Source organism: Oncorhynchus clarkii, chromosome 14 (assembly GCF_045791955.1).
Source record: "Oncorhynchus clarkii lewisi isolate Uvic-CL-2024 chromosome 14, UVic_Ocla_1.0, whole genome shotgun sequence".
Taxonomy (NCBI): Eukaryota; Metazoa; Chordata; class Actinopteri; order Salmoniformes; family Salmonidae; genus Oncorhynchus; species Oncorhynchus clarkii.
Genome location: NC_092160.1, coordinates 10,497,317 through 10,512,857, shown reverse-complemented (window position 1 = coordinate 10,512,857; position 15,541 = coordinate 10,497,317). Strand labels below are relative to the sequence as shown.

Here is a 15,541-nt window from a genome sequence, read left to right as displayed (position 1 = left end):
TGTTTTGAGATCAAAGCAAGAGCTGCATGTAGCCACCTGTGCACATTTTGTTCATATCCTTTGCTAGTTAGTGACTTATTAGCCCAGTTATAGATAATTTGTAGTCAGCAATGAGCACAAAACATGTACATTTCTGTCTTAAAGGGGCAGTGTTGTATTTTGAGACAGACTTGAATAAACCAATAGGCAGAGGGTAGAATAATTTGTCTGATTCTCTGTAATAATGGTATGTGAATAATGTATTTTAGTTTATAAAGTGGTTTCTTGCATCAAACAACACAAACATTTTCAGTCACCTCCTTGTCTGAAGGACAAGTGGATAAAGGTTAATGTCAAGCCCTGCATGTTTTTTTTTTCCCCTCAAAAGTCTCATGGATTGTAGCCACACATTGGCTGCTACTGTAGGCTGAATGATAGAACAGCTATTTCCATGTTAAACTGTTATGGGATGCATTTTCTCCATAGTTTATTATTTTAGGCCACTCTGTTAGGCCTATATTGTGATCAAACAACCACAGTAGCCTACTTGGCCACTGTTAAAACTGTAATTTAAAGTGGGTACAGCCTCAGGGTTCACAGTAAACGTGCGCTGGAAGTTGCACAGAATTTTCACAATGTTCAAGTTTGCTCTCAGCAGACCTAACATTTGCTCAGTGACGTTTTTTGATGGAACATTGAAGGGATGTACACTATAGTTCCTTTGGGGGCGGCAATGCACATATTGGATGCCAACCGACGTTAAACTCCACCGAAGAAGAAGAAGGACCTACGACTCCATCTGCGTGACAAAACACGGAAGTGCTCAGCTGTATGGAAGCAAGTCTGTTGTTGACAGGTCTTTTCTGGTGTTTTTTTAAAGGGCATCACTACAGCATTAGCAACGGATGGGAATGTCTCCTGTAGTAAATATATATTTTATATGAGGTTATTATCCGATATGTTTTTAGATACTAATTCATATTTCACCTGTTTTATCTTGGGTGATAATCGCTGGTCAACTCGCTAGCCACCTTAACCAACGTTCATTTACCAATTCTGGACAGCCTATGGATTATTACTCCTAGTTTAAAAAAACAATATAGAATATTGGAACTATAATTTAAAAGGGTAAGAATCTTCTTGTTTAGTCAGATAATGTATGTAACTTTAGTTAATATAATAAGTAGCTAGCTACCTTGACTTGATAACTTAGTACAGTAATTATGGTTAATGATATTCCACAGGTATTGTGACTAAGTTAAATGAAAACGTTGAAGCTTATTAAAACATTTTTTAGCCCCAAAACATCACTGCTCTAGAGGAGATCTGCATGGAGGAATGGGACAAAATAACAGCAACCGTGTGTGAAAACCTTGTGAAGACTTACAGAAAACATTTGACCTCTGTCATTGCCAACAAAGGGTATATAACAAAGTATTTAGATAAACTTTTGTTATTGACCAAATACTTATTTTCCACCATAATTTGCAAATAAATTCATTAAAAATCCTACAATGTGATTTTCTGGATTTTCTTTTCTAATTTTGTCTGTCATAGTTGAAGTGTACCTATGATGAAAATTACAGGCCTCTCTCTTTTTAAGTGGGAGAACTTGCACAATTGGTGGCTGACTAAATACTTTTTTGCCCCACTGTAATTCTACAGGAGAATGTCAGGCCATCCGTTTGTGAGCTGAAGCTGAAGCGCAGCTGGGTCATGCAGCAAGACAATGATCCAAAACACACAATCAAGCCTGAGTGAAAATAGTTAAAAAGCACAAATTTGACATTATGGAATGGCCTTGTCAAAGTCCAGACCTAATCCCAATTGAGATGTTGCGGCAGGACTTGAAATGAGCAGTTCATTCTTGAAAACCGACAAATATCGCTGAGATAAAGCAGTTCTGCATGCAAGATTGGGACAAAATTCATACAGGAAGCATTTAGTTGCAGTAATTATAACTAAAGATAGCACAACCAGTTATTGAGTGTAAGGGGTGAATTACTTTTTCACACAGGAGCATTGGGTGTTGCATAACTTTGTTAATTAAACAAATAAAATAAGCATACCCTTTTTTGTTATTTGTAAACTTGATCTAATATTAGGTTTGGTTGAAGATCTGATATACAAATAGAGAAAATCAGAAAGGGGGCAAATACTTTCTTACGGCACTGTGTGTATATATATATATATATATATATATATAGAGAGAGAGAGAGAGAGAGAGAGAGAGAGAGAGAGAGAGAGAGAGAGTACCAGTCAAAAGTCTGGACACCTATTCATTCCAGGGTTTTTCTTCATTTTTTACTATTTTCTACATTGTAGAATAATAGTAAAGACATCAAAACTTTCAAATAACACATGTGGAATCATGTAGTAACCAAAAAAGTGTTAAACAAATCAAAACATATTATACATATCAAAATATTAGATTTGAGATTTTTCAAAGTAACCACCCTTTGCCTTGATGACAGCTTTGCACAAACTCTTGGCATTCTCTCAACCAGCTTCATGAGGAATACTTTTCCAACAGTCTTGAAGGAGTTCCCACATATTGTATGCTGAGCAGTTGTTGAATGCTTTTCCATCACTCTGCGGCCCAAGTCATCCCAAACCATCTCAATTGGGTTGAAGTCTGCAGTACTCCATCATTCTCCTTCTTGGTCAAATAGCCCTTACACAACCTGGAGGTGTGTTTTAGGTCATTGTACTGTTGAAAAACAAATGATAGTCCCACTAAACGCAAACCAGATGGGATGGTGTATCGCTGCAGAATGCTGTGGCAGCCATGCTGGTTAAGTGTGCCTTGAATTCTAAATAAATATCTGACAGTGTCACCAGCAAGCAACCCCACACATCACACCTCCTCCTCCATGCTTCACGGTGGGAACCACACATGCAGAGATCATCCGTTCAACTTCTCTACGGTTCATAAAGACAGCGGTTGGAACCAAAAATCTCAAATTTAGACTCATCAGACCAAAGGACAGATTTCAACCGGTCTAATGTCAATTGCTCGTGTTTCTTGGACCAAGCAAGTCTCTTCTTCTTATCGGTGTCCTTTAGTAGTGGTTTCTTTACAGCAATTAGACCATGAAGGCCTGATTCACGCAGTCTCCTATGAACAGTTGATGTTGAGATGTGTCTGTTACTTGACTCCGGGAAGCATTTATTTTGGCTGCAATCTGAGGTGCAGTTAATTGCTGATTTCTGAGGCTGGTAACTCTAATGAACTTATCCTCTGCAGCAGAGGTAACTCTGGGTCTTCCTTTCCTGTGGCGGTCCTCATGAGAGCCAGTTTCATCATAGCTCTTGATGATTTTTGCGACTGCACTTGAAGAATCTTTCAAAGTTCTTGAAATGTTCCCGGATTGACTGACCTTCATATCTTAAAGTAATGATGGACTGTCGTTTCTCTTCGCTTATTTGAGCTGTTCTTGCCATAATATGGACTTTGTCTTTTACCAAATAGGGCTATCTTCTGTATACCACCCCTACCTAGGAAAGAAATTCCACAAATCAACTTTTAACAAGTCACACCTGTTAATTGAAATGCTTTCCAGGTGACTACCTCATGAAGCTGGTTGAGAAAATGCCAAGAGTGTGCAAAGCTGTTATCAAGGCAACGTGTGGCTACGTTGAAGATTCTAAAATATAAAATATATGTTTTATTTGTTTAACACTTTTTTGGTTACTACATGATTCCATATGTGTTATTTCATCGTTTTGATGCCTTCACTGTTATTTTACAATGTAGAAAAAACCCTTGAATGAGTATGTGTGTCCAAACTTTTGACTGGTACTCTACCGTTCAAAAGTTTTGGGTCACTTAAAAATGTCCTTATTTTTGAAAGAAAAGCACTTTTTTTGTCCATTAAAATAACATCAAATTGATCAGAAATACAGTGTAGATATTGTTAATGTTGTAAATTACTATTGTAGCTGGAAACGGCTGATTTTGAACGGAATATGATGGTCGGATTTGCGTTTATCATCGAAGGAATGAGCGTTACACCGAGGCCTGTACTCTGGGGCGGGATCAATTTTGGAGGTGGAGGGTCCGTCATGGTCTGGGGCGGTGTGTCACGGCATCATTGGACTGAGCTTGTTGTCATTGCAGGCAATCTCAACATTGTGCGTTACAGGGAACACATCCTCTTCCCTCATGTGGTACCCTTTCTGCAGGCTCATCCTGACATGACCCTCCAGCATGACAATGCCAACAGCCATACTGCTCGTTCTGTGCATGATTTTCTGCAAGACAGGAATGTCAGTGTTCTGCCATAGCCAGCGAAGAGCCCGGATCTCAATCCCATTGAGCACGTCTGGGACCTGTTGGATCGGAGGGTGAGGGCTAGGGCCATTCCCCCAGAAATGTCTGGGAACTTGCAGGTGCCTTGGTGGAAGAGTAGGGTAACATCTCACAGCAAGAACTGGCAAATCTGGTGCAGTCCATGAGGAGGAGATGCACTGCAGTACTTAATGCAGCTGGTGGTCACAACAGATACTGACTGTTACTTTTGATTATTCAATTTCTGTAGTCACATGTCTGTGGAACTTGTTCAGTTTATGTCTCAGTTGTTGAATCTTATGTTCATACTAATATTTACACGTTAAGTTTGCTGAAAATAAACGCAGTTGACAGTGAGAGGACGTTTCTTTTTTTGCTGAGTTTATATATAGGTTGACACCTGCTCATCGAACATCTCATTCTAAATCATTGGCATTAATATAGAATTGGTCCCCCCTTTGAAGCTGTATCTGCCTCCACTCTTCTGGGAAGACTTTTCACTAGATGTTGGAACATTGCTGCGGGGACTTGCTTCCATTAAGCCACAAGAGCATAAGTGAGGTTGGGCACTGATGTTGAGCGATTAGGCCTGGCTCACAGTCGGTGTTCCAATTCCTCCCAAAGGTGTTCGATGGGGTTGAAGTCACGGCTCTGTGCAGGCCAGTCAAGTTCTTCCACACCTATCTCGATAAACCATTTCTGTATGGACCTCGTATTGTGCATGGGGGCATTGCTGAAACAGGAAAGGGTTTTCCCCAAATTGTTCCCACAAAGTTGGATGCACAGGATCGTCTAGAATGTCATTGTATGCTGTAGCGTTAAAATTTCCCTCACTGGAATTAAGGGGCCTAGCCAAAACCATGAAAAACAGCCCCAGATCATTATTCCTCCAACAAACTTTACAGTTGGCACTATGTTTAGCCTGGACTGATGGTTTCCCATGTGAACAGCATCCAAACTTATCATGTAGGACAATTTTGAAAGACAGAATGAAATTATGAAAGAGGGCATTTTAATGTGAAATATTCATCTTACAACGTACAGCCCAAACATAATGGCATTTGGAGTATACAGAAGGTGCTTTAGGTCTTGACTTGGAGGGGTATCATGTTATCATCATGACTAAACCAGTTGGACATTACAAGCATCTAGGGTTAATCTGAATCCTAAAGAAACCCACCCCTCCCCACAGACCCCTTTTTCTACACGTGACATTTCTGAGAATACAATGTACCAATTCTAGCTTGGCATGGCAACAGGACTATAATGAAAGCCAGAAAGAAAATAACACAAGAGGCCACTTTGCAGTGTTTCTTACATTTCCATGACTGATGAAAAATGATTTTCTCATGGCTCTCTTGTCTCACTGCAGCAGACATATAGTGAGCAATATGTTTAGAACATTGAATTGCAGAAACGCAATATGCCATATATAGAATAGTGAGAATTGCAATGCATATCGTGTAGGCACCTAAGTATCGTGATATTATATTGTGAGGTCCCTGGTGATATTCACTCTTTTTTTCATGGTTTGTCACAAACTGTATTCCCACATATACCATTTTCGAAACAACTGCTGTAAAAGATGGGCCTTGTTGTGTTTGTGTCTGTGTACATTCCCTCTGAACTTAAAGGATATTAAAGAACAAAAGAACAGTGAGAACAGTCTTCTTCAAACAGTATTTTTAACAGCCAGATGTCTAGAGCTCCACGAGGGCTCGGATATCATCTACGCATGAAGTCTTCCTCTCTCTGGGGAAGCCAAAAGCCTTCTCCACCAGATTCTGCTTCTGACTCTGGATGCCGTTCTCCTCACTGTGCAGTCTGAGCAGACTAGACATTACAGCCTCCACCTTGGAGCTGCTCCTCCAGTTCTCTGAGAGGTTGCTCTCGTCCTCCTCCTCTTCCTGAGGAAACTCCACCAGCTCATTGGCATTGATCTGGCCTCTGCACAGAGGGCACCGCGTCTGCTCCTGCTTGGTACGTACGACCTCTGCGCTGCAGAGTCTGCAGTAGACCTGTGTGCACAGTGCGTGGTGAAGGGCAAAAGGACAGTCCAGACACACAGCACACTCCTCATCAGAGCCACTGCCCAGCACCAGCCTCAGCATCTCTATCAGATGCCCTCTCAACTCTGCAGGAGTCACAGCTACCACACCTGTGTGTTTAGTGGTCTTGCCCAGTAGGGGTAGCAGCAGAACCGTCTCAGCATGACCAGAATAACCAAAACATCCATGTAGTTCCTGAGGAAGGACCCCTCCACAACGTGCCTGTGGATGGTGGTGCGTCCCTCTGTGCGTGCCATCACCACCTCTTCTATACTAATGCTCCTTTCCGGCAGAGAGAACAGAGGCTGCCCACACACATGGCTGGTCTTTGTACAACGCAGCGTGATACACTTCACCAGAGCATGCAGGTTCTGAAGGCCGGTCCTATTGTGACAGGTCTCTATATGACTCTGTTTTACCATTCTCTCATGTCGAATGGTTTCAGACGCAGAGACGCCACCAGCATCCACAGATCCCTCTGAAATGACAAAAACTTAAACACTAAGTGTTAACGGAAGGGGATGCAAATAGCCTGGCTAGTCTATATTAAACAAGGTTATCATGTGATGACAGGGGATGACCTAGTCCAATTAATGTTAGGCTTTATGTGGCTAGGCCTATTATTACCCCTCCCCCCTTTTTTTTTTACACTGCTCCCCTACTGAGAAATCATCATTTTCCATTTGATTTAGATTTAAATATTATGGCGCAATTACTGTAGCTACATGTGCTTACCTCTATGCGGCACAGACTTCAATCTGTGAGATTCAATATGTGCTCACATAGTCTCGGGGCATGATATGAGAGGGGGCATAGTCTCTGGGCATGATATGGGAGGGGGCATAGTCTCGGGGCATGATATGGGAGGGGGCATAGTCTCGGGGCATGATATGAGAGGGGGCATAGTCTCGGGGCATGATATGGGAGGGGGCATAGTCTCGGGGCATGATATGGGAGGGGGCATAGTCTCGGGGCATGATATGGGAGGGGGCATAGTCTCGGGGCATGATATGAGAGGGGGCATAGTCTCGGGGCATGATATGGGAGGGGGCATAGTCTCGGGGCATGATATGGGAGGGGGCATAGTCTCGGGGAATGATATGGGAGGGGGCATAGTCTCGGGGCATGATATGGGAGGGGGCATAGTCTCGGGGCATGATATGAGAGGGGGCATAGTCTCGGGGCATGATATGGGAGGGGGCATAGTCTCGGGGCATGATATGGGAGGGGGCATAGTCTCGGGGCATGATATGGGAGGGGGCATAGTCTCGGGGCATGATATGAGAGGGGGCATAGTCTCGGGGCATGATATGAGAGGGGGCATAGTCTCGGGGCATGATATGAGAGGGGGCAGACGGGACAACAATACAATTGGCATTGGGATAAAATAAACCTATGCAGCTATCAGCAGCTTTAAAAACTGTGATATGCTGTCAAACACAAGCATAAATTACAAATAGTTTAGTAAGCTAGCTAGCTAGATGAGTTGATAACGTTAGCTAACAGTCGCTCACAGCAAACAGTACTCTCAATGATGATAGCTACTTTAACAGCCTAGGTTAGTTAATGTTAGCTTGGTAGATTATAGCCACGTGAATGTTAGACAGCAATAACAAGCTAGTATACATCTACGAAGAACTTAGGTAGCTACACCAAAGACACAGCTCAAAGTGAAAGGCAACGTCCATTGTTTGAAGGAGACCAAGGCGCAGCGTAATTTGTGGTCATCATATTTATTTAAATGAGAACCAGCAACAAAATAACAAAGTGAAACCAAAACGACGTAGGCTACAAGAGCTGTACAAAAACAAGATCCCACAACATAGGTGGGAAAAAAGGCTACCTAAGTATGATTCCCAATCAGAGACAACGATAGACAGCTGTCTCTGATTGGGAACCACACTCGGCCAAACACAAAGAAATACAAAACATAGGATGCCCACCCCACATCACACCCTGACCTCACCAAATAGAGAAATAAAATGGCTCTCTAAGGTCAGGGCGTGACACTAACTGAACTTCCTTACCGTCATCTCTCCCGACCAAGACCACACACATGGAAAGTTTGAAATCACAGCAGCCAAACAAAATAAAATAAAATAGTATTTGTCACATTCGCTGAATACTATAGGTGTAGACCTTACTGTGAAATGCTTACTTACCAGCTCTTAACCAACAATGCAGTTTTAAGAAAATAGTTAACAAAAAAATGTACCAAATAACCTAAAGTAAAAAATAGTTACACAATAAAACAACAATAACGAGGCTATATATACAGGGGGTACCGGTACCAAGTCAATGTGCGGAGGTACAGGTTAGTCGAGGTAATTGAGGTAATATGATCATGTAGGTATGGGTAAAGTGACTATGCATAGATAATAAATAGTCCAGGTAACCATTTGATCAGCTGTTCAGCAGTCTTATGGCTTGGGGGTAGAAGCTGTTAAGGAGCCTTTTTGACCTAGATTGGCGCTCGTAGCAGAGAGAACAGTCCATGAATAGGGTGACTGGAGTCTTAAGGCCTCCTCTGACACAGGAATCAGGAGGATATAATTATGGGCAGATTTGCCAAATGGAGGGTGAGGGAGAGCTTTGTATGCATATCTGTGTGTGGAAAAAAGGTGGTCCCTCTGGTTGCACAAGTGACATGATGGTAGAAATGAGGTAAAGCGGATTTAAGTTTCCCTGCATTAAAGTCCCTGGCCACTAGCAGCGCCGCCTCTGGATGAGCATTTTCTTGTTTGCTTATGGCGATATACAGCTCGTTGACTGCCGTCTTAGTGCCAGCATCGGTTTGTGGTGGTAAATAGACATCTACGAAAAATCTAGATGAAAACTCTTGGTAAATAGTTTGGTCTACAGCTTACTCTACCTCAGGCGAGCAAAACCTTAAAACTTCTTTAATATTAGATTTTGCCCACAAGCTGTTATTGACAAATAGACACAGACCACCAGACCACCACGTCTTACCGGAGGTAGCTGTTCTGTCTTGCCGATGCAAGGAAAACCCAGCCAACTGTATATTATCTATGTCGTCGTTCAGCCACGGCTCAGTGAAACACAAGATATTACTGTTTTTAATGTCCTGTTGGTAGGATAGTCTCGAACGGAGCTCATCCAGTTTATTCTCCAATGATTGCACGTTGGCCAATAGGACGTATGGTAGAGGCGGGGTCAGAATTGTCCAGTGCGAGAGAGGCAGGTTGAGCTGGCTAGAGTAGTGCAGAAGATGTCATATGCTGAGACAGTGAAGAAAGTAGAGGAGGATGGGTCAAGGGTGAGGTATCCTGAGAGGATTCCTGTGAGCAGTAGATCTGTGCCAGCACAGAGGGATAGGCCAACGAGTGATATACAGTATGCTTCAGTAAGGTTGGCTTCTTAGCGTTCATAGCAATGGTTGTCAATTGTATCACAGAAATGGAACGTGAATCACAGAGAATAGATGTTGTGGTGGCAGCTGCAGAGAAGTATTTGGGTATACCAGATTTGACTTCAGAAAAGTTGACTGGTGGTGTCCTGTTCTCCCAGGCCTTTGGCATGGTGCAGTGGCAGATAGGGTCGAAGTAGTGAAATGTGTAAGGTAATTAAAAATATATTTGTATTTTATTTTCCCGTTCCCCCTTTTGTATCACAAAGTGTAATAGATGCAATGTTCCCTCTAAGCTGTGTGTGTGCATTCAGGACTGCCGTGCAGAGCACAGAAGCCCACAGAGAGAAGCATAAGATTGAACTTCACTCAACTTTCTATAGTTTTCCCTGTTCGGTAGTTAACACTATCAACATTTCCCTTTACTGTGGCAATTGTGATTGATTAAATTCAATATTAGCTACTTCAATTCAACATACCGAAAACAAAACAAACTATGCAATAGATTTTCTTGTAGGCAGAACACATCAGAGTAGGATTCTACTGCTCATGACAGCCTGTAGTCTAGACAGACCGGTGCTGCATAACCAATCAGAGCTGCAGTAGGCCTATATGCAAATAGACCATTGCCATAAATTAATCTGTGCCATTTACTTAGGACTGGACGGTTTTTACTGTGGTCTTTAGTAATGTGCTTGTTTTGAGATCAAAGCAAGAGCTGCATGTAGCCACCTGTGCACATTTTGTTCATATCCTTTGCTAGTTAGTGACTTATTAGCCCAGTTATAGATAATTTGTAGTCAGCAATGAGCACAAAACATGTACATTTCTGTCTTAAAGGGGCAGTGTTGTATTTTGAGACAGACTTGAATAAACCAATAGGCAGAGGGTAGAATAATTTGTCTGATTCTCTGTAATAATGGTATGTGAATAATGTATTTTAGTTTATAAAGTGGTTTCTTGCATCAAACAACACAAACATTTTCAGTCACCTCCTTGTCTGAAGGACAAGTGGATAAAGGTTAATGTCAAGCCCTGCATGTTTTTTTTTTCCCCTCAAAAGTCTCATGGATTGTAGCCACACATTGGCTGCTACTGTAGGCTGAATGATAGAACAGCTATTTCCATGTTAAACTGTTATGGGATGCATTTTCTCCATAGTTTATTATTTTAGGCCACTCTGTTAGGCCTATATTGTGATCAAACAACCACAGTAGCCTACTTGGCCACTGTTAAAACTGTAATTTAAAGTGGGTACAGCCTCAGGGTTCACAGTAAACGTGCGCTGGAAGTTGCACAGAATTTTCACAACGTTCAAGTTTGCTCTCAGCAGACCTAACATTTGCTCAGTGACGTTTTTTGATGGAACATTGAAGGGATGTACACTATAGTTCCTTTGGGGGCGGCAATGCACATATTGGATGCCAACCGACGTTAAACTCCACCGAAGAAGAAGAAGGACCTACGACTCCATCTGCGTGACAAAACACGGAAGTGCTCAGCTGTATGGAAGCAAGTCTGTTGTTGACAGGTCTTTTCTGGTGTTTTTTTAAAGGGCATCACTACAGCATTAGCAACGGATGGGAATGTCTCCTGTAGTAAATATATATTTTATATGAGGTTATTATCCGATATGTTTTTAGATACTAATTCATATTTCACCTGTTTTATCTTGGGTGATAATCGCTGGTCAACTCGCTAGCCACCTTAACCAACGTTCATTTACCAATTCTGGACAGCCTATGGATTATTACTCCTAGTTTAAAAAAACAATATAGAATATTGGAACTATAATTTAAAAGGGTAAGAATCTTCTTGTTTAGTCAGATAATGTATGTAACTTTAGTTAATATAATAAGTAGCTAGCTACCTTGACTTGATAACTTAGTACAGTAATTATGGTTAATGATATTCCACAGGTATTGTGACTAAGTTAAATGAAAACGTTGAAGCTTATTAAAACATTTTTTCTTGTTTCTGCATAGATGTCAGTTGAACTTGATGTGTTTGTGGTTAACACCACCATTATGGATGAGGAAGTCTATCAGCTATGGCTGGATGGCTACACAGGTTTGGGCCACAACATTAACCAACTCACACACATAGATATACTAGACACAGTCATCCATCAAAGTTATTTAATCAAATTCTCTGTGACGTAAACCGTGAATCCTGTTACCTTTCTGCCCCATCCTCAGTGAATGATGCAGTGAAGGTTCGTATGGAGGGAGGGGTATTGGAGGGGTGTGAGGCCAGTGCTGAGGTTCTGCACAGTGACACCATGGACCAGTACAGAACCTTCCAGATGTGTGAGCGCCTTCTACACAGCCCTGTGAAGCTGGCCAATCAGTTGTTGTTCCAGATCCCACCTCATCGCCAGGTCATGCTCATAGAGAGGTGCTCTACCAACTCCTGATACACATCTTTATATCTTATCTTCCTCTGGCTTAAACGTCACCTAATCTGTCTGTCTCTCCTCTGTGTAAAGGTACTATGCGTTCGATAGCGTGTTTGTGCGAGAGGTCCTTGGGAAGAAGCTCTCAAAGGGGACCAAGAAGGACCTTGATGACGTCAGTGCAAAGACTGGTGTCACACTGAAGAGCTGCAGGCGGCAGGTAGCAAAAACCTAAGACGGACTCTCCCAATAACAATGACTATATCTCTGACCTGTAACATTAGTGAAACTGTCCTGCCTGTACAGATTCTATGAGCTACAGAGCTCTAGACCCTGCAAGTTTAAGGCCAAATGTAACTGTTTTTCTACGTGTGGACTTCTGAATTATCACCTTTTTCTCCTAGTTTGATAACTTCAAGCGTGTATTCAAAGTTGTGGAGGAACTGAAGGGACCCCTGGTGGAGAACATTCGTCAGCACTTCCTTCTCTCTGACAAGCTGGCCAGGTAAGAGTAGAAAATAGTAGAATTTAAATCTTGTATCTATCTGTTTTTATTTTTTATTTTTATAAAACTCCCCTGTGTCTCCTCTTCTCAGGGATTACGCTGCCATCGTTTTCTTTGCCAATAATCGCTTTGAGACGGGGAAGAAGAAGCTGCACTATCTTACATTCCAGGACTTTGCCTTCTGTGCAGGGCAGCTCATCAGCAACTGGACAGTGGGAGCATTGGGTGATTGCCTGGTCTATCAGATCTGCAGTTGTACAGTGCAATCAGTCCTGATTCCCTATGAGACCCGCATTATAATTGAAGTTCTGCAAACAATTATACGATCCCAGCACTGTAATATAATATGGCAACATCAGAGGTCTGAAGTAGTTTTGTCTTCTCAGATAACATGGTGGAAGACATGGATGTGGATCTTGAGAAGGAGTTCTTACAAGATCTAAAAGAACTGAAGATTTTAATCACTGACAGGGATCTGCTGGACCAGCACAAGAGGCATGAGAGTGTGGTTGATTTGTTATTGATCGCCTGATGTGTATGTTATTGATATATATATATTTTTTAAGTTCCTGTCAAGAATTCAAAGATTTTTATTTCTCTCCATATTATGTGTGTTCTATTATTATGAATGATAATATTTGGTAAGGTCCCTCATGCCCTTGCTCCTGTTTTCTCTCGTCCCCTCTGCTCCACTCAGTTTGGTGTGCACGGCTCTCCGGGGGAAGACCAAAGCATTTAATGAGATGGAAGCCAACTTCAAGGTGAGTGACAACACATGCTTGTGTTTATCCAACATGGCTGGACATCACCCAGTTTCATAGGTGATGTCCAGCCTACTACAACAATCTGTAAATCAGTCAATAGTAATTGTGGTAACCATGGTTATATGGGGTCAAATGTGCATGTACGTTGTCTAATTCAATCAGTTCACTTGAGTTTAATTATTTCTAAACTGCAGTATCAATTATTTCTAAACTGCAGTATCAAAAAGCTTTTCATTATTTGATAAATATTTGAAACAAACTCTTCTCTCTATTTTCGCCAAAGAATCTCTCCAGAGGCCTTGTCAACATTGCTGCCAAACTAACCAACACAAAAGAAGTCAGAGACTTCTTCATTGATCTGGTGGAAAAGGTACATTTATAAATCATTAGTAGTGTAGTACTACATCTTTCGTCTCTATATTCAACACTGGCTCTGGGTTACGAGGCCAATAAGGTCTACAGACATTTCTGCTGCCCATGAGACTGATGTCATCTTTCCCCCTCCCTCCCTGCCAGTTCATTGAGCCGTGTCGGTCAGACAAATGGACAGCAGGAGACATGAGACTCTACCTCACTCACTACACTAACTCTGCACACGTACTCGACACATTCAAGTGAGTATAATATAATTGTTATGCATATTGTGCTGTCTGGCACTCATCAAGGTCACAGGCTGTTTTATGTTTTTCTTCATATTCACATCCCAGTTGTCACCAGTGGGTGTCACTGCATCTCTCTCCACATTTCTTTAAACTATAGTTACCTTGTTTCTAGCGCAGCCATTCTGGAATGTAGTTAACGGTTTACACAACCCTGCACCACGACACACTCAGCAAAGACATATTCATCAGACAACCATATTAAAACATAGGCCTCTCCTTAAAGTGAATTAACAAAGAATCGCTCCATATTAGGAACCTTGGCCAGTTCTCATAATGAGAATGTGTCTTCTTCTTTCTTCCTCCTCTCTCTCAGACACCAGGTAGTGTGGGACAGGTACATGGGAGTGATAAAAAGCTGCATCCTCAAAATGTACCATGACTGAGACGTAGACCTCGCTCAACTGTCTGCTCTGAACTTTCTGTCCTCTTTTATATCGGAGTCATGTCTTCTTTCCCTCTTTCTGTCTGCAGTCATCATGTAAATCCTCCGCTCTCTGTCTGTCAGATGTCTTCCTCCTCTAATGCCAGTGCCCACATTTCTCCGTCCTTCATGCCGTTATGCAGTCCCCCCCCCCCCCCTGTCTCTTCTGACGACCTACTTTGCGACGTCATCATGTATATCACCTCATTTTTATTGTAAATAAAGTCAACTGATTTTATACCGACGGTGTCTCTGTGCTGATTGTATTGCAGATCTGTGAAGGAGATAAGGTGTGTATTTGGGCATATGATGTGAGTGCTTGTTTGTGTTACAATGTCAGATGCAAAGTACTACGATAAAAAAACTGACGGCAGCTGCAGGTGTTGGGACCCTTTTGGTTTAATGTAACGCTTCGATCTTTCACAGTTTTAACATGCCAAGGAAGTGGTTAGAATCTCATACACCCCAGTATGGATGAATGAATATTGGTAATGACTATATTGGGAATGCATCTGCATAGTAAAAATAAGACTGAGTGGATTATGAAATGCTAAGACCGTAGTGAATTGTGTCTGTGTGTGGCCACTGGGGGTTGGGTAGCAGCAACGGGAGGGGGCGCAATTTGTCAGCTGGGGGAGGGTTGGGGATTTCTGACAGTGATGTCTCCTGTGACGACAGCCCCCCCCCCCCCCCCCCCCCCACACACACACACACACACACACAAGCAACCCATGATTAGGTGTGTGTAATGACAATAATGACACCGCTCATTTCCTTGTCTTACTAGGAATTTGAAATTATAACTAACAATTTAGACACTTCGATAATAATATTGTAAAAAGGATGAACATATTTCTCTGTCTGTATACGGTAGTAGAGCTGTCCTGGAGTACACGGCTTTCATGTAATTGTTAGAAGAGATACTGTGTTGCCAAAGTAGTAGTACTGTAGTTACAACAAAACCGCTTGAAGAAATGGATGATTACTTCAGTCACTCTTTCCATGCTTTTACATATAAACATGTCTGTCTCTGTATATCATCCAGAAAGGACCTCCAGTTTAAATATTTATTGGTAGTTAGAAAAGCTAACCACTTTTCCAAGAGGGCT

The 15,541-nt window shown here is 42.0% G+C and overlaps 2 protein-coding genes across 4 annotated transcripts; one reads left to right on the top strand and one right to left on the bottom strand.

Moving 5' to 3' along the window:
* Window positions 1-5,262: 5,262 nt before the first annotated feature.
* LOC139365969 (helicase-like transcription factor) lies at window positions 5,263-8,223 on the bottom strand. Its single transcript, XM_071103038.1, has 2 exons — window positions 7,970-8,223; window positions 5,263-6,796 (listed from the first exon to the last, which is right to left on the bottom strand). The coding sequence occupies exon 2, from the start codon at window positions 6,379-6,381 to the stop codon at window positions 5,971-5,973; it is 411 nt and encodes a 136-aa protein (XP_070959139.1). The 5' UTR covers window positions 6,382-6,796; window positions 7,970-8,223; the 3' UTR covers window positions 5,263-5,970.
* Window positions 8,224-11,151: 2,928 nt separating this feature from the next.
* Window positions 11,152-14,670, top strand: LOC139366246 (acidic fibroblast growth factor intracellular-binding protein B-like). Of its 3 annotated transcripts, none has more exons than XM_071103516.1 (11): window positions 11,152-11,305; window positions 11,671-11,755; window positions 11,884-12,082; window positions 12,174-12,300; window positions 12,485-12,585; window positions 12,677-12,810; window positions 12,972-13,080; window positions 13,283-13,346; window positions 13,633-13,719; window positions 13,866-13,963; window positions 14,325-14,670. In XM_071103516.1, exons 2-11 carry the CDS (start codon window positions 11,671-11,673, stop codon window positions 14,392-14,394), a joined length of 1,074 nt encoding a protein of 357 aa, XP_070959617.1. In that variant the 5' UTR covers window positions 11,152-11,305; the 3' UTR covers window positions 14,395-14,670. The 3 variants fall into 3 exon arrangements, with proteins under 3 accessions (XP_070959617.1, XP_070959616.1, XP_070959615.1); XM_071103515.1 differs by having other exon boundaries at window positions 11,164-11,488; XM_071103514.1 differs by having other exon boundaries at window positions 11,175-11,283.
* The last annotated feature ends 871 nt before the right edge of the window (window positions 14,671-15,541 follow it).